Source organism: Pantherophis guttatus, chromosome 1 (assembly GCF_059756535.1).
Source record: "Pantherophis guttatus breed Tessera chromosome 1, ASM5975653v1, whole genome shotgun sequence".
NCBI lineage: Eukaryota > Metazoa > Chordata > Lepidosauria > Squamata > Colubridae > Pantherophis > Pantherophis guttatus.
The window spans coordinates 277937835-277957913 of NC_142063.1; the positions used below are offsets into that span (position 1 = coordinate 277937835).

General features: G+C 36.9%; 1 protein-coding gene across 1 annotated transcript in view; it reads left to right on the plus strand.

The window, feature by feature from the left end:
• Positions 1-20079, plus strand: part of ACTN2 (actinin alpha 2) — a 61906-nt gene that overhangs the window by 17244 nt on the left and 24583 nt on the right. The window contains exons 4-11 of the mRNA XM_034428289.2: positions 172-258; positions 2967-3054; positions 5197-5275; positions 6524-6605; positions 9289-9374; positions 14994-15086; positions 16383-16613; positions 17888-18035. Coding sequence (XP_034284180.1) covers positions 172-258; positions 2967-3054; positions 5197-5275; positions 6524-6605; positions 9289-9374; positions 14994-15086; positions 16383-16613; positions 17888-18035 — 894 coding nt within the window. The remainder of the gene's footprint in view (positions 1-171; positions 259-2966; positions 3055-5196; positions 5276-6523; positions 6606-9288; positions 9375-14993; positions 15087-16382; positions 16614-17887; positions 18036-20079) is intronic.

The window sequence follows — 20079 nt, forward strand, 5'->3', positions numbered from 1 at the left end:
GTTATAAGTCGAGAACCACCTGTAGAATCTACTTTTAAAAGTAGAACTACGAATCTGCCAGCAAGGTATCATGAAATAAGTATGCATGAGGAACATAATCTCAAATAACAGCTACCACATATTGTTGTATTGATGACCCTGCTGTAAATTATCCATTCCGTTTCTCTCTAGAAATTGTGGATGGCAATGTGAAAATGACTCTGGGTATGATCTGGACTATCATTCTCCGTTTTGCTATTCAAGATATCTCGGTGGAAGGTAAGAAAATTCTATATAATGTTGCCTTCAACTTTTTGTGTCAAATAGACTTGATTCCAAAAATACAGATCGATTGAACTGGCTATAGCTTTATTGACCACAGTGAATTTTGATGTAAATATCAGGATAGCAATTAAGCGACTTATGAAGAAGCATTCAGGACTGCTTTTTGTTGATCTGCTTTGTTGTTTATTATCATTTCTAGTAGGGTAAACAGATACCATAAGGAAAAGAATTATATTCTCTTCTTCAAAAATGCATTAAAACGTGTGATATTTTTATATCCAACAATCTGCCTCTCCTACAAGTGGACCGATCAGTTAGAAACATTGAGTTCCTTGTGAATCATAAGGCTAAATTAGATGATACACAAACAATATGTCACCCTGGTTAGCTTCTTATTTTGTTCATTTACTTGTAAACAGCCTTAACAAGTGCTAGCATTTGGCTGACTTTATCTGGTTTGGAAATTAAGTAGGACCAAGCCTGATTAGCACTTGGGTTGGAGGCTACCAGAGAATACCAGGTTGGAGGCAGCATTGGGAAATTGAAAAAATATCTCAGAAGGCGGCAACTGCAAGCCAAATCTATACTGTTGATAAGAAAACAGCATGGATGGATACACCAAGTAATCAGAAGTCAAACTTAGTTCAAAGGAGACTTTAGCTTTACTGTAGCTATTTGTAACCTCAAATTATTTCCTCCGTAAGGGAACAAATTATTATTATTATTAAAAATAACTTCATGTGACCAAATGTAAAATTTAAAGAAAGCTCTGTACTTAAACAGGGAGAAATGCACATACACAAACATACAGAAGGTTGATAGAAGGTTGATAGAAAGATTATACAGCCGCTTTCAAGTACAGCATTCTTGACAGAGAGTTTGCTTGAACACTATTATTTTCTTATCATAAAATAAATAACAGTAATAAGATACAGTTTTGTATCCTCTAGTTTAGGCCTAATTCATTTGGGAGGGAAGGTGTGGATCTATGGTCATCATCTCCTTGAAGAAAGAAAACAGGAATATCAATTATTTAGGATAATGATTGAATTAATATGCTGAAATCTTCTTGACATCTTTTCATGAGCAGGGATCTTTTTACACTGTAGAAGATTTCCACTTAGACTCTGATTTAATGCATTCCATGTCATTTGCTTGTCATTCTGTCCCAACCTGCCATAATTTGATAGTAAAGTTGAAGTTTTTTTTTTTTAAGTAAAATAAGGCAGTGAGCTAATGTCTATAATGTCCTCAGATTCTTGTGGTGACTTGGCTCTGGGATCTTTCTTGTGTGAACTTCCTAGTCAACATTATCATCTGAATCCAGCTTCCAAGGAAAGCAGACAGAACAAACTGTATAACAGAAGAACAAGCACAAAAAAAATACAACATAGACTATTTTTATATGTAAGAATGCACAAATATCTGTCTTTCAAACACAAAAGAATTTCATGTCAGGCTTTTCCAAGTGAACAATACTAGCGATTCAAGAATGCAGCTCTTTGATAAACTATTCTTATTGCAAGATCTGGAAATACAATTAAAAGAAGAAATTCAGAACAGACAAGTATAGAATGAAAGTCCTATTTATAGTAGTGGTTGGGTTCAAATCTCTTTCTCTTGCCTGCCCAATATAGTGGGCTGAGAGCCTCTTGTTTTCTCCTCTAGTTGGGAGGAAAGATTGATACCCTTATTACTGTAAGAGGTCTGTAGGGCCTCAAGTTCTTTGCTTCCCACTTCCCACTTTAGCTCAAGAGATGGATAGTTTGGCAATGCCAATGGACTTTCTATTTTCTATGAGATGATTATCCATCCAGTAAACATAATGGGACATTTTATGACCTTGAATTGAGAGAAATACTAGAATTTGCTGCACTGGAGTTATGAAGAACAAGGAGTGAGTAGTAAGTTCTTCCTAATGTAAAATAATTCTGTTCTGGGGAAAATATATTTTATTCAATTGAGTGATAACATGTGGAGATTGGAGAATTGTTTGGTAGTATCATATGTAGATACTGCAGCATTTTATGCTACTTTGTAAAGATTGTTTAATACTGTAAAACACTGAAGTGAATAATTTGGGCAGCTATAGATTTTTTGCCAGGATTTTACTCAAGCAAACAGCTGCCATCCATTACAGTAGACAATATGTAGCGGATCAACCAATTTTTATACTTCGTTGGTTAATTGAGAGAATAATTATTCCTGACAAATTTACCCTGATTCTATTGTACCAATTAAATCATCTTTAAAAAGAAATTTCTTATGAATGATGACATCATTCCTGAGTCAGTGAAGCAGGATGCAAATATTAAAGAAAAACAATGAACGGATGGCTACATGAGGAAAAAAAATGATAAGGAAAGTTCACAATCAATTCTAGAGTTTCCTTTTTATATAAATGCCCCTTGTTTTTGTAACAGACACAGTGTTAACTTTCAATTGTTGCATTTTGTAAGAAACCATATGGAAGAAAGAGAGGGAGATATTTTCATAAGTAAACTGGATGTATTCACTACTTTTTTGGTACAGATTTCCTTGGAAGCACTCTTTGTATCCGTTGAATTAAGCAATATCATCTGAGGTAGATGTCCAACCCTCTAAGTCAGCTGAAGGTCTGCTATGTACTGTAGTGAGCAAATTGAAGTTCTGTTATTCTTTATAAATCTTCTTTTATAAATCTTCTTTGATGGTATTTTCAGAGACATCTGCCAAAGAAGGACTGCTGTTGTGGTGTCAAAGAAAAACGGCACCTTACCGAAATGTGAACATTCAAAATTTCCATCTTAGGTAAAGTGAATCATTTCTAGATGTAAAGATGTAGATGTGTTTTACCCTTAATGGTACAGTTGGAAATGGAGAGCACACAATACATCATATTTTCTTTGCAGTTTGAGAAGGGCCAGGAATAACTCTACAAAGCTAGCATGAGTATAGGGGCTCCCAGATTATCAAAGCAATTAAAATGGACACCCTATATGAAAGGAGTCAACAGTGTGATTATTTCACATGTCACCATGGATGCTTCTTGACTGATGAGGCCTAATTAGAGAGGAAATTACTACAACTAATATTTGGGGGAATAAACAGAAGTCCCGATTGTAATGTACTGACAACAAAATATTAAAAAAATCAAACACTATCATTTTCTGTTTTACCTCCATCTGCACAGTGTAAACCTGTTGTGTATTTTCTAGAAATCAATTTATATTACAAATATGTTGAAATTTCCAGAAATAGTGGAAGAAAGATCCGTTTCACAGAACCTATAAATAGAGTGAAAATTGGGCATTGTGGCATGATTAATAAATGCTAATTTTTTTCCCCAGCAGTTGCTGCTGAGATAAAAAAAAAAAGACACTTGTTTTTGTTTTGCATCTAATCAGGTTATAAATAAATATGCAAGCTTTCAAGTTTCATAAAGCTCTTACTCCAAAGAACAGAAAGCAGTAAAACCTTAGGTGTACAGTGTGTAGAAAAATCCAAGACACAAATAACCTGAACATCATGGGTATTTATGTTGTGTCTTTTGTTTTAATCTCTGTACAATGCCCAGAGTTACCATTGTGAGATAGGAGGTCATAGATATTAGGTAAATACATATATACATATAGGAATAGAAGAAAACACTTCTGTTGTTGAGAATGGTCTCTTACCTACAGATAGTTGAGGTAGTTAAGAACAGATTTTACCAAACATCCTATTTTTATAGATACTTGTAATTACTGGATTGTTGGCTTCAAAAGGCATTTTTAAAATAATATATATGAAAAATGCATTAAAAGTGGTAAAATAAATAGACCCAGCTTCCCAAACCTGGCATCTTCAGATGAGCTGGGAGTCCCAGAGGTGCTTTTTCAAGAGGCAACTGGACTTTCTGGTTTTTCTTTGAAGACGTTTCGCTTCTCATCCTCTTGAAAAAGCACCTTTGGGACAACCATGACCTGGATGACTGAGAATCTCCATAGACAAGAGCTGGGAGTGTTGGCTGAGACATTCTGTTGGCGAATGCAGGATAAACTAACTACTGTAATGTATCAAATAATTGACTCAGAAGAATTATACTTTCTCCCAGATGAAACTTCCTACTCCTTATAAGGCATTGGAGAGAGGAACAACTCTCCTGTTCAACACATGTCTTACTGTCTGTGTATGGCAGGTCATTTCCATATTTAGGTTCTAGACACAATCCATTGGAGCTCTCAGAAATTTATTTCAAACATTTTCATCCCACCAGACTTTTCAGACTGTGTGAGCAGCCTGCTCTTTTATTTATTTATTTATTATTTATTAGTTCAATTTATATGCCGCCTTTCTCCGGAGACTCAGGGCGGCTTACAATGCATTTAAAAAAAAAGCCATTATAACCATATTGGCTGCTGGTTTAAAATTTTACTACTGATTTTCTAAATGATATGCAAACAATATTTTCTGAGCTACCCTGAGTATGCCCTCGATACCTAAAAGTAAATAAAAAGATGGACAAACCACTGAGTGAAATGAGCAGCCCATCTGTTCCAGCCAACTGCAGATTCTTGCACCGTGAAAAAAAAAATAAGTAAGCAGTCATTCATCATCTAGTGCACTGTGCATGAAATTTCTCTGGGCTCTTTTCTGCACAAAAGTGTCTACAGTCAAGGAAATTTGTCTTACAAGATAATATCCTAACATGCCTCTGCCTTATCAACATTTTAAATATTTTTGATTGTCTTGAAAGTAGATAACCTGGTTCACAAAATTATACTATGAATTTCTCCTGTGTTCTGCCATTAAATGAGATTTAGCCAAATTGCAACAACCACTGGGATTTTATGAGCTACTGCTATTGGACATGTGGTACAATTGCTGAATATTGTCAGATCTTGCACTGTCTGACAAAATCAGTGTTTCATTAATATATTGTCGCCTTATTTTTGGTTTCTTCTCATGAAGCTGGAAAGATGGCCTTGGTCTCTGTGCACTGATTCATAGACATCGACCAGATCTTATTGACTACTCCAAGCTTTCAAAGGTCATTAATTTTGCTGGCATGGCATGATAACTTGCACCAATCTGGCATGATGATTTGCACTGATTTGGCTCACCTACTACATATAGGGAGATATGTTTGTTTTGTAGTTTGAAATGAGCTTTCTTTCTTGGCTCTTGACCTGCAGATATAGAACAGCCTTCCTGAACCAGGTGCCCTCTGCTAATTTTAAATTTCTCCCACTGATAATGGCCAATCAGTATGGTTAAGACTGCAGTAGGTGATCCCAAGTAAGCTAAACCACAAGCCATGAAAGTGGCTGAAAAATAAGCTACTCTTTGGACAAATGTATTTGGACTTGGGATATTCAATGTAGATCTGTCTCCAACACACAGCCAATTCAGTCAGTCTATGAGCATTATATTCCTGAGTAAAGATGCATCGTGGGATTCACTATATTAGAAAGTATTCAATAGATGGTGCAACCCTATGAAATGTTTAACTGACATGAAGATAAGTAAACTGCACAATATTTATATCCAATATTGACATTGTAGATTTGATGTGGGAGTGTGTGTGCACTTGTGTGCATGTTAGTTTTTCTTTCTGCATGCCTTTCTTTGCTTTCTGGAAATCTTTGGAAAGCCATAGAGGATCTTTCTTTGCATTGATGCATTAGAGTATGTTCTTACAATATGCAAAGCTGAAAAGCTTGATTTATGGCTGCCACACATTGTTTGGTTCATGTGCAGCATGAGTTAAATGGCAGGCATAACTAATAACTAAGCTTTTAGTTTAGCAAGGTGGCAAACACAGCAAAGCCACACCCATCTTTTTGTGTGTCTGTCTGAAGCTTAGACATCCCTAAGGGCAGGGAAGGTAAAAGCAGGAGCCCTCAAGTGAAGGCAGCACTTCCAAAATCTGTCCTACCAGAACAGTTTTTCTGTTCAATAGTTCCCTAGTAACCCTGAAATGTCAGTACCATGCATTGGAGTAAATTCCACTGAAACAGTTTTTAAAAAAAGATGTAAGAGACAGCTGCTTAATTTCTATATTATATAAACATACTTGGGAGTAAGTGTCAGCATTATGGTTAAAAATGTCAAGATGGAAGACATGATGCAGTGGAAATCTGCCTGGTTTTTACATGCTTCTTGGGGGAGAATTTAATTTAATTTTAAAATGCTGCTATTGAGTGAAACTCTAACATATTCTGTCCTTGCTTTTGAATTGCTGCAACCTTGCTTAAAATAGGGGACTTACCAATTGTAATTTCTGCTTCCTGTGCAGGACGACCCTCTGGGGAATATAAACCTGGCCATGGAAGTTGCTGAAAAATATCTGGATATCCCAAAGATGTTGGATGCAGAAGGTGTGAGTTAATGTGCTTTTAATAGGCAGCAGGTTGCAACTGTTAAAATCTTTTTGGCCCATATGTTATAAACAAAGGATCTCCTTCACATAGTTATTTATCAAACAGCATTCTACCTGTCATTTCCATTTAGACTGGAATAAGAAAATGCTCTCTGATGTAATTGAAATTAATAGCAGGGGGGAGGACAATTTTCAGTGTCCCCCACTTCTTTTCATTTAGTTATCCCTCAAACACTCCAGGCTTTCCAAGTAATTCAGAAACATAAATCCAGAGATTTCAAGTAAAATATCATTTGAAGACCTGTATCAGTTAGAATTATTTTTTAAATGCAGCTAAAATAATTGCCTTCTGAAACTCCTGGCAACTAAAACAATGCAGGAAGCCAGGGACAAGAAGACCAGACTACACAATTGAACCTGTTCCTTTTTTAAAAAATGTTTGTTGTTTATACAACACACTTTAAAAAGGGCAGGCTTCATTTCTGGGGTTGCAGCTGCCATCTTGACTTCTCCCCCCAGTCCAGGTAGTAGAGACATAACAACACATTCTTAGACAACTTCAAAGAATATTAGAATTAGTTCTGAATATTGTCAGTTGAGAGCAACATCTATCAGCACAATTTATCCATCTTTCCCTGAAAATCTTCTCTGAAGGTAATTCAGGTCTATGAAATGACCTTTCATCCCATCTTCTTTATTATTGCTAGGCTATGGAGTCAAGAGCAAAAAAGACTTGATTTTTTGGGGTTTTTTTTTACAGCTTCTGTAGTGTTGAGATACTTGTCCCCATCTAATGTTGCTACTCGGATTTACTTGCCTCATTTGGTATTCTACACTCATGGTACAATACTATTGTACTAATACTAATACAATACTATTGTTTTGGGATTTACAACAGATAAGCAATTCTTTTGTGTTCACTGGCAGTTTTGAAATTTTGAAAGTATGGCTGGTACTTGCCTTATTTCAGCATGGTGGAAGTGTCAATTTACTAGAAAAATAAAGGCATAAAAGAACCCACACTAATCTCCTGATGCTCTTTATTGATTTTATCTTGGTCTTTCTACAGGGCTAAGACTAAGTGGGTTCATTTTCAAATAAAGACTTGCCCTGCAGCTATTCATCTTGTTTGTTTTCTAAGGATGTGAGATTTATGCAAGCCCAAGGCATTCTTATAAATACAGTACATTTTTAACATGTCGCTTTCCCAATTGGTTTTTTTTTTTTTTCAGTTTTAAAAAATGGATAGGTCAGGGGAGTTTGGCAGGGCCAACTGATATCTACTGGCTTCTTGTTTGCTACCTGTCTTTCTTTTGGAATGACTTAACAGTGTTATGTCAGGTTCATTAAATCTCTTTTCTCCTGTTGTCACTGGACATATCCCAAGAAAAATTGTTTTATTTCAGGTTGAAATTAACTGTTAAAGGAATATGGATCTAGTCAGTCCTTGAGTGGAATATACGTCTTGATGGAAAATGATCTGAGATCTATAAACTTTATCTTCAATGAAAATACATGCTTTCATGGATTTCTTAACTGGAAATGAATTGGGCAGCCTAATGACAATTTTGCGGTATATAAAATGGGATCAAGCTTACCAGGCATGCTTATTTAAATAATTGAGTAGTCAACCTTCCTGAAAAGATTTCATAGCTTATCATTCTTGTTTTTATTGATGCTAGGAAAGTAGAGTATTTTTGTTCTGTGGCTGCTATGATATTGTATGGGGTTTTTTTTTTGCTTATCCTGTAATTCCTTTCTGATTCCTTTTTCTTTTTAGAAGATATAGTTTGCTCCCTTATAAAATGCATGGGTATTTTTCAGAAAGTCCTTCTTTAAAAAATAATCACAGTTGCTTTCTTTCACACTTCCATACAATATCAGAGGGCATTTGTCAGATCCATTCTTCATATGTTGGACAATATTAAATCTCTACCATGTGGAAGTAAAATAATAATGCATTGAAATTTGTACTAATGCATTGAAATAATAATGCATTGAAATTATTATTTGTAAAATAATAATGCATTGAAATTTGTACATGAAAGATGATTCCTTTTAAACAATGAAAACAACAATGCAGATATGACATACTACCTTGAACTATAATACTAACTTTTTTTTCTAGAAAAGGCCTTTGACAGGTGGAAACTTCTAAGCATCCAGTAGTAGTTTCCCTGTGCATTCAGAAACACAATATATGATTACCTCAGATTGTAAATCCAGTCAGGTGGGCCTCAGCATTTCAAACAATCTCTCTGTGTAATTACAGACATGGGGTATTCTCAGGGGAATAACAAAAGTCGAGATGACAGACATTTCTGCAGGACTGAAGCCATGCCTGTAAAAGGGGGGGGGCAGAATTTGAGTGTGAAGGAGCACCTATCTTCTTGATTGCTTTGATTCTCCATGTACACACTCCTGAATATACACCAGTGTCTTTGAATCAAACCATATAGCATGCCAACACCTTATTTGTCTGCAAGTATTCCTCTCAAAACCTTGGATATTTTTAAATTTTGTTCTCCAGGATTTCCATTTTAGCATCAATGTTTTCTTCTTCCAGTTTAAATGACTCTAATACTACAGAGAACAAAATGGAGCACATGTTGTGTCTCCCTTGCTTGCTACTGTTCTTCTACATATTGTGCTTGTTTTCTTTCTTTTCTCTTTTCTGATAGACATTGTGAATACTCCCAAGCCTGATGAAAGAGCAATCATGACTTACGTTTCTTGCTTCTACCATGCTTTTGCTGGAGCTGAGCAGGTATTCATCATCACCTTTTGGATCGCTGTGTGCTATGTGTGTTTCAGGTTTCCATGAGCCCTGAAATCACTTTGTTTTTTTTAATTAGGACTGACAAATAAAGTATATGGGGCTATTAGAAACACTGCAGTAATACACGCACAGAAACAAGCATATATAGATGCATACAGAATAAATAAAAACAGATAGTCCTTGACTTACAAGCACAACTGACCCTGGAATTTTGGTTGCAATTTGTTGTGGTCATTAAGCGAGACACCCATGTGACTACCTCACTCAATGAGCACAATCCCAGTGCTCTACGTTACGATCATTAAAGCAACTGTGCAAGGGTGCTTCGGGGGGTGGGGAAGGCCTTGGCAGGCCTGGCACTAACCAGCATGAGGAAACCTGCCACAGGCCAACTAGGCCTGCCTACATGCGGGCCCCTGCCTCCCCTCCAACTCCCCAGAGGCCTGGATCTTCTCCCTACCCCACTGTTGCCAGGGTCTATTTATCTTTCCCTTTCCCTGTAACTGCTGAGAAGTGAGCCAAGATGATGCTAATCTAGAAAGCTAGCGAAGGCAATTTTCTTCAAGGCTAGAGAGTCAGGAACGCAAAGTCAGCCCACAAAGTTCCTGATCCTGGACAAGCCTTGAGAAAGATTGCCTTCATTAGCACCATAACAGCAAGGCCTACCTGGCAGCAGCTGCAGGAAAAAAGGACAGGTAAGTGGCTGTGATGGGGCAGGCAGAAGGTCCAGGCCTCTTTGGAGTGATGGGGATGGAGAGAGGAAACCCGCAGACCGGTGGACCAGTGGATCTAGCTAGCCGAGGCCTCCTAGTCCTCCCAGTGGAGGGAGGGGTTGCAATGCTTTCACAGCCATAAAGGTGGGTGCATCTGAATTTTGATCATGCGAGTGTGGGTGCTGCAATGGTCAGGACTTCAGACCGTGGTCATAAGTCCCTTTGTTCAGCACTGTTCAAATGGTCGCTGAATGGATGGCTATTAAGTCGAGGACTACCTGTATAATTACTGTGATAATTTCTATCACTTTTGCAAAGGCCACTACCGTTTTCCAGACAAAGCCTACCCACTGGGGGAAAAAAAATCTTTTTTTGCAGTGTCAAGGCAGTTTATAGTGATGGAAGGAAAGCATTTCTCCGGCTGCTCTAATATGATTAGACTGTCTGAATTATTCAGATTCAATATAAATATTTTAATACTCTGTACTCTGGTGAAGTCTGAAATTTTTCTGCAGCTAATCATCACTGAGGAGAGCGACAAGGATAGACAATCTTCTTAGAAAAAGCATTTACCTTTGCTATTAAACTATTGCAAAACTAGAATTGCCATAAGAATATCCCTGGGGCAGTTTCCCCCAGGATGATAATCATCAGGCAAATTGAAGATTAGATTAGATTAGATCTTCAGGAATTTCTAGGCCAAGGTGGCCATTGGTTATGTGAACTGAATATACTGTAGTAATCTCTATATATGTGAAAATGTAGACTTTTTTGTAAAAGGTTCAGGCCCAGAGGGTCATGATCAACCAGCTGTGAGGACAGATTTCTCCCGGACATACCACATAATTTTTTGCTGTGTGCAGAGATTCCAGGGTATACTTTATATGGAGAGTAATATTTGGCTGTAAAATGAAATCAGGATTTTATTAAAAATTATTGCCACTGAAGGAATCATCCTCACTTTATTATTTTCTGGGTATAAATTCAGAGTTAAGTTAATTCATTTCTTTTTTTTCCCTCCTTTCCTCACTCCTTCCTTTCCCCTCCTAGATAATAGCATAGATTCCCTTAACATTGTATTTTGTGATTGTGCACTGATAGTTTGTTGTTTACATTACCAGTAGTAGAGATGAAACACCAACTAGCTAGCTGTAATAGAAACCTTTGGAATTAATCAAAGATTAAACTGGGAATTACAGAACACAATCAACATTTCCGCAGGTTTCTCCTAATATTAATAATTTTTTTTGTTAAAAATACTGTGAGTAAAAAAATAATTGTGTTGCTCTCATTTATTTATCATGACTGAAGCTAATGCAGCAATAATTCTGTTATTCTTTTAAGATGCTATTAAAAAATGTCTGATTTTATTATAACAGATTAACACTGCTATTTCTTTTGAAATGACTATTTGTTAGTATAGTACATTTGGGCATCAATAAACCTAGAAAAATTACAAATCAAAGTGTATGTAATAGAATGTGAAGTTCTTAATATTGCTAAATTAATTAAATGATAGTTGCTTTTTCCAACTATTATTCATCTGAGACATTTGTCACTAACTACTTTTGGGAATATTATTTTTACATTAGTTCATGATTATATTATTTTTGCTTCTATGATTCTATTAAATTTCCTTCAATGAAATGTAAATAGATCAAAATACGTTTACATACATATATTAAGATTATGGCTTTTCTAGTGTATTTTATAAAGAAATTAGGAGATAATAAATTATGTTATTTTTATAGCAGGTTCATAAATTAAAATCAGATTAAGTCAGTGTCATGATCAGATTCATAAATTAAAAACTATTACTTCAGGAGTGATTTTAAAAAATCAACTGAAATTATATGATACAGTTATAATACAATACTGTAATTAGATACAGAAAATCTAAGGTCTTTCTCAAAAAAAATGGCAATGTTATAAGACTACTTAACATAACAGTTTTAGCATAGAAGTAGCGCTAGGTTTGAAGAAATACTCATTTTTATGATATTTGTGTTTCCCCATAAACTTAATGGGATTTTTAATTCAAAGTGCTGGTTGATAGCTATAAAGCCCTAAATGGAAAAAGGCCTGGTTATTTGAAGGACTGCCTGTTTCCTACAGTAAGTGCATGGCCAATTCAACCTTGCAGAGTTGACATATTCCAGAGTCCTTTGATTAAACAAGGCCATCTATCAGGACCCCAGAGCTTTCTCTGTAGCAGTTCCTGCACTCTGAAATGAGATTTCCCCTAATAATCCAGATGTCCCCAACTTGCTATTGTTTAGAAAGGCCACAAAGACTTGGCTTTTTGCCTGGCCTTTGGCAAAGGAAAATAGCAATAGCACTTAGACTATTTCACAGTGCTTTACAGCCCTCTTTAAGCAATTTACAGAATCAGTATATTGCCCCCCAACAATCTGGGTCCTCATTTTACTGACCTCAGAAGGATGGAAGGCTGAGTCAACCTGGAGCCGGTGAGGATCGAATCCCTGGCAGGCAGCAGAATTAGCTTGCAATATTTCATTCTAACCACTGCCCCACTACTGCATCATGAAGTCGCTTTGCTTTGTTACTGTCTGGTTTGTCATTCTCATCATCATTTGTTCATTTTACTTGCTATTAATTGTATTTCTCTTTTTTAGTTCTCTTTTTTAGTTCTCTTTTTTAGTTTAGTTGCTTGACAGTATATAAGTTTAATAAACAAATATACAAATATGCAAATATTTATATGAGAATTTAAATGCTATAGCTATACCTACAGATGAACAAAGTTATTTAAAAGGATTCAAGTAACAGATGAATCCCTAGTTTTTTAAAATGCCATAGAAATATTAGAGGATAAATAAAATATATAAGAATTACTCTAATTAATTGAGTAATCTGAAAAATGATCAATAGTTGAAAAATTTCAACACACTTCATGCACAAAATGCATACATTTAATTAAGATATAATATTATCACTGGTCATTGTAGCCTAACATGCATTTGCATAGCATGTCAAGCGTGGTTAGTATTATCCTTAAGTAGTTTTTTTTTTTTGTGGCTTAGCACATGGTGCAGATCCAAACTGTTTAGTTAAATTAGGGTTGGATTCATCGTGTGAACAATCCCAAAATGGGTTGATGCAGTTACTATGTTAAGTATATTGTGTGAATTCACCCAGTGAATGGCAGTGCAATAAAGATTCAGAATTGTCAGAATTTCCATTTTTCTTATCTTCTATCTCAAACAATCCATCATATGTTTTTTTCCCCCATCTGGTGTTCCCTAGATGTGCTGGTCATATTTGCTGGAGAAATGAAACATGTCTTGTGAAAGCAAGAGTGCTGGTGTCAGCATAATCTCCAACCTAAACTTCTGTTCTGTTCTGTCCTGTCCTGTCCTAGCAACATAGAACTGAATGACAGGTCATAAGGCAGGTCTGACAAGAAGTCCAAGGAAAAAGAGGGAACAAAAATGGAATTGTTGTCTCAACCTCTGAATGCTATGGTGAATTGAGCAGGTTTTCAGGACCTTGGACAGAACTCAGGAAGCATTCAAGCCTGATTATTGTAGTACTGTACTACTTTCTCTCAGCCCTCCAGAAATAGTTTTTCAGAAAGAGGCACATTCTTTATCCAGAAACCTAACACTCCATTGTTTCTCCATGGGCTCATGTTGCATCTGTTTTGGGGCACTGGCTCTTCAGAGTTTGTTGCACTTGGATTGAAAGTGCAGGCACCTTGTTGGCCATAGCTTTGTAGGGTGTAATTCCAAGGTGCAATGTTGGGTTATTAATTTTTGGAAGTCTAAGCATCTAAACAGCTCAGTCAGTAATATGCTCAGGCCTCAGGTCTTCTTCATTAGCTGATAAACCCCATATTTCCATTTATTTCCCATAGTGGATTCCATATTGTGACTTTTAAGATATTTCTCCTTGGATCATATTGGATTCTAGGGTTGATGGAAGAAGTTTTCATCTGTGAAGTGTCTTTTAGTGCCAGGTGTCACAAAAAGGTTACACTTTTTTTTACATGCAGTGGCATGTCTATATACCCAGCCATGCAGAGAAACTTCCTAGTGGGCACTAATGCAGGCAAATGGCCAATTTTGCCATTAACCCCTATGCTGTTATGACAGGAATGACTTCATTGTGCTACATAAGCACCTTTTCACAGCAGAGTTTCTTCATACACATGAATCCCATAATCAATTGAGCAAAACACACACACACAAAATCCCAAAACAGAAACAAATACTTTGTATGAACCAATCTAAAGCCTCAGATTTTTTTAAAAAAATACTTGGAATTAAGAAAATAGCTTTCTTTACTGCATGAATTATTCAGTAGAACTTTAGTATTTTAAAAAGGGGATTTTAGGGTGAGGTAAAACTTTAAATTAATCACGATTCAATTAAGCAGGGATATTAATGCAAACCTATCTAGATCCGTAGGTGATGAAAATGTGTGTCATCCACTGAAACAGCTTAATGATTCTGAAGTATGGCAGTATGAGAAATATTTTATATTCCTGAAACAGCCCAATTTTTCTTTTATATGTACTTCAATCACTGATTTTAGAAAATGGAACTGCAAGAAGGAAGTGATCCTTGAAATAATAAGAATAACATGCGTCATGTCAGTTATCTATGTGGTTATTTATGTGGTTTATGCTTATTGTCACTGTGGAATATCCCACTTTGTCATTCACAATCTTAAATTATATGATATTGGAGAACTTTGTGATTCCATGCATGAAGGAACAGACAACTAAAATAATGTACCTAAACTAATAAAAACCAATGGCTGGATATGCTTATTATTTTATGCTGCAGTAGTCTCTGGATCATCATTCACATTTTGTTTCTGTGTGAATCTAACAACATACCTACACTGTTTAATTTTCTGAATTTTCCAGGCAGAAACTGCAGCTAATCGGATTTGTAAAGTACTTGCTGTGAATCAAGAAAATGAAAAATTGATGGAAGAATATGAAAAGCTAGCAAGTGAGGTAGGCGAAGCTTGTCATAACTCTTGAGGTCTGCTTCTGATACCAAATCATTTTATGTATAATTTTATAAGGACAGAAAAGTTACATAAAGCTGTTAACTATTTCTGAGGCTTTCTTTTTTGAATATAATTAGTGTGGGAGGAATCTCCATTTATATCTGTAGTTTCTATTTTTAGGATATTAAAATAAATATGCTTGTTTTTACTTGCAATAACAAGGAACTATTAAATCTGATGTATGTTGGCAATTCTTGCCTGACTACATCTCTTGTATCTGCTTCTAGCATATTCTGGACTAATTTTAGATTTTGGCCACCCTAAAAACAGTAAATGACAAAATTGTAGAAGTTTGTATATAAGAGCTTTGTTCACACAAACACAGTCGACTAAGTAAAATGGAATGGATGGTTTATGGTTCAGCATGCTGAGGAAAGTTGCTTATTATAGTGTATTATATAAAACAGGCCATTATTTAATGGAATTTATTTGTTTTGGACATAGCACTTTCTGTGTTCACATCAACTGGGTTTTTAAATCTGGATTTAGCATATTGTCTGAACCCAGCCAAAGCATAAAGGTTACAGTCTTACAGACAAAATGGAAGCAACTAAAATAAATGAAAAGCTCTTACATTTATCTTGTCAAGGGATTTCAGTGAGTCCTGGATCCTTTATATATTTCTTTATTTTATTTATAACCTACCTTTATTATTATTATGAAAGACTCACGGTGATGAACATATCTAATACTCCTTTGTCTTCCTATTTTCCCTGTAACATGAACCCTGTTGGGTTAGTTGGGTTGAGAGAGATTGATTGACTCAAAGTTCCCTGCCAGACTAGCCTGATGCCTTAACCACTACACCAAACTGGCTCTGTCAGTTGTCAGCCATACCTTTCTTTTGGAATTTACTGCCAGGCAAAATGGTCATGGCTACTGCCTATCCCAGAATGCCCTGTCCTTCTTAACTACTCAACTGTTCACAACCATAGTAGTCTACTGGAAAGTAATAACCGGGTTCTCTCTTTCTGTCAAGTTATAAGTTGCTTTCTTCCCCTTACTTTGGCATGGTGATCCACTCGCCACTATCATGAGTACTAATATGCCTTATTCAGCCAACCACAAATAAAAAATAATCCTGTAGCATTAAAAATGAAAACCCACTCCCAGGAAATCTGGCCCAATGTTTAAGCTACTGTAGAAGATATTCGATTAGGAATCTTTTTCTTTTATTTTTTATTGTTGTTTTCATATTTTTTTTGGTCATTTGCTAACATGTCTACATATGTGCAAACAGCTTTTAGAATGGATTCGGCGTACCACCCCTTGGCTGGAAAACAGGACCCCAGAGAAGACCATGGTAGCTATGCAAAAGAAGTTAGAGGACTTCAGAGATTATCGCCGAAAACACAAGCCTCCCAAGGTCCAGGAAAAATGCCAGTTGGAGATCAATTTCAACACTTTACAGACGAAACTGAGGATCAGCAACAGGCCAGCTTTCATGCCATCAGAAGGGAAGATGGTTTCAGTAAGTAGCAGTGCATTTGGGCTGTATGCTATTAAACCTTTCAGTTCTGGAAACTAGAAAATTGTTTAAATCTCATCAAAGCAACCATCCTGCATTATAAGGGAATCATGAACAAATCCAAAGGAGTAGAAATTTTGATGTGATTCAATCTTCAATAGCCTGGTGAAGTAATTCAGGCAAGAATAGAATAGAATAGAATTCTTTATTGGCCAAGTATGATTGGACACACAAGGAATTTGTCTTGGTGCATACGCTCTCAGTGTACATAAAAGAGAAGATACATTCATCAAGAATCATAAGGTACAACACTTAATGATAGTCATAGGGAACAAATAATCAATCAAATCATATTAGGAAACCAGTCAATATAAATTGTAAGGATACCAGCAACAAGATTACAGTCATACAGTCATAAATGGGTGGAGATGGTACAACCAAGAGTAGTAGCTCTATCTTTATTGTTAGGTGACATTAACAGAATCTTAAAGACTGAAAGAATTTCTTCCTTCCTTTTCTTTTACTCTCCAGAGTAAACTAAGGAGGGTCCTATTGAAACATTTCCCATCTCATTCCCCCCTTCTTCTATGGGCTGACATACCAATTTACAAGCTCTCCCTCATGTCTTCCAAGGTCATTCCTACATATTATTAGAGTCTCAGCATTTTGTTCATCCATTCCTGATTCTCTGACTGTCTTTGGTCTTCGTAGAGACTGCCGCTATTTAAAAAACGATTGAGAAATGATTGCATTTATAGATGCACAGATATTCCCTTTTTACAGGAGAATCACAACTATTTTAATAAAGAATTGCAAAATAGGCAGAAAACAGTAGAGTTAGGCTTGTAATATTATTGACATTATTAAGAAAGCAGCCATCTTGAATACCTTTCATCACGAGATTAGAAGCTTTCAGAACTATTTATGCTCATCCAGAGTTTGTTACCCTAGATTGGTGGGGGCTTGAGGAGGCATATTCTAATTAGTTACACCATACCAGAATTGTTACGTCTTTTACCAAATATATTTTTTCATCATATTATTCTGGGAAAAAGTGAAATGGAAGGTGAATTATTATAATGAAATGTTTTCACATTCATTACAATAATTCACTGTTTGCTTTAGAAAGCTAAGAAGACAGTCCTTCTCAATCTAAATTGAGAAGGGCCCAGGGCCAGACAAGCAAGAGTCAGAGAAAATGCTTAGCCAATCAGAAAACCCCTTCTTGAGATACAGGTTTTAAGTATTTGGTTTAAAATATCCCCATGTTTTTGTAGGATATTGCCAGTGCTTGGCAAAGACTTGAACAAGCGGAGAAGGGCTATGAGGAATGGCTGTTGAATGAAATACGAAGGCTTGAACGGCTTGAACATCTGGCTGCTAAGTTTAGGCAAAAGGCCACATCACATGAAACCTGGGCGTATGGTAAGTTGGGATTCCCTTGCCTGCAAAAATATCTATCCAGTGTTTTCCCTTTGAAATAGAATTTAAAATCAAATGCATGGTTCAAATGAAAAAAGTGGACAAGAAAAAGAGATGAAGAATATGTAGCAACATAGGGGGAAGGAATAGACTGAAGGATACAAAAGGCAAGAACTAAAATATCAATTGTAAAATAAAAAGGAAGTCAATAGGTTTAACTTGTCTGATGTTTCCTTGGCTCCTGATAAGGTTGCTGCTGACATGTAATCCAATTCAGCAAATAACTCAGATTCATTCTGAGTTGGATTCCAGCTAAGAAGGTGGAAGTGACAGAGCCTTGGGATGCTATCTGGGATAGGTTTAAGGATTTTGGTCCCAAGAAAGTTGGCAGGATATTCAGAGCTAGGGACACCACTACCTGCGTTTTGAGCCAATGCCCTCCTGGTTCAGGCCTCGGTGTGGGGTGGGGGAGATATGTGGGTAGCTCCATGCGGTAGTAAAATGCCTCCTTGTGGAAGGAGGTGATTCTGCTGGCTCTGAAAGAAGTAGTTGTAGATCTGTCTCCTCAAGAGATCATTGCTGGATCATCTTCATCACAAGATGCTGGTTTTTACCTTTAAAGTCATACCTGGCATAAGATCAGGTTACTTGTGGGACCGCCTTGTCCCAAAACTTTCTGCCTGTCCACCATGCTCCCATAGGGAGAATATGTTCTGGATCTCTCACCGAAACATTGCTATCTTATGGGTACTAGAAAGGTGCCCTTTTGATGGGAGTCCATGTGCTCTGGAACAGTCTTTTCCCTTTTATATGCCAAACCCCAGATTTGCTTGCCTTTAGAAAAGCAATCAAGACCTGACTTTTTCCAGAGATATTTGTGTCGAGTTGAGTCATCTTTTGGTTGTTTTTGCTGTCATATTTCATTATTTATTTAATTATCTTGAAAATTCCATGCACACCTAGACAGTAAAAAGTGTTCTTCGTGGGGATTCACAAGCCGTGCAGGTCAAGAGCTATGCTATCATACCTGAAGCAAATATAGCTGTTCATGGGGCCTTCACTGCTCTCAAAGATTTGCTCTGGGAAAACACTGAAGCTTTCAGAATCTATCTGCATATAGAAAGTAGCCTGCTTTAAACTTTTTGAACTTTTGAAGTATTAGACAAATAATCCTGAGACAAATAACGAAGTATGAATAAAGCTGTGTTAAAGTAAATATAGCAAATCTGCCATTGTGTGGAAGATTGGGAGAGGTGGCAAACCATGCACTCCACATATCCACCCCTTTCTATCTATTTCCCTGAAGTGTTTCTTCACACATTGTGCTTTTAGCCATGCACAGTTCAAGAAAACACAATTCTATGTGTACTTGTTAATGGTGGAACAGCTGCTAAAGTTCGGGTTTAATCATTCCCCGGGAGCCTTTGGGCAGAATTTGCTATTCAGGAAAAAGGCCTTCTTCAACAGGAATCTGTGGGTTGACCTTATGAGCCGTGGTGGCGCAGCGGTTAGAATGCAGTACTGCAGGCTAATTCTGCTGCCTGCAGTTTGACAGTTCAATTCTCAGCGGCTCAGTCTTCCTCGGAATGAGGACTCAGATCGTTGGGGGCAATATGCTGATTTTGTAAACCGCTTAGAGAGGGTTGTAAAGCACTGTGAAGCGGTATACACCAGCGGTGCTGGTGTTAACCTATAAAGCCCTTCATGGCTTAGGTCCAGGCTATTTGTCGGACCACCTGCAACCAGTGTCAACTTCCCATCGCCCGGTACGCTCTCACAGAGAGGGCCTACTCAGGGTGCCGTCAGCTAGACAATGTCGGCTGGCGACCCCCAGGGGTAGAGCCTTCTCTGTGAGCGCCCCCACCCTTTGGAATCAACTTCCCTTGGGGTTCCGGTTGGCCCCTGACCTTCGTACCTTCCATCATGAACTGAAAACCTAGTTATTTATGTCCCCCAGTCTGGACTGATGGGGTAGTATATTTTAATTTTTTTAAAACACTTTTTTGATATTTTTTAGGTATATTGTTGTTTTTTAACAGTCGCTTGG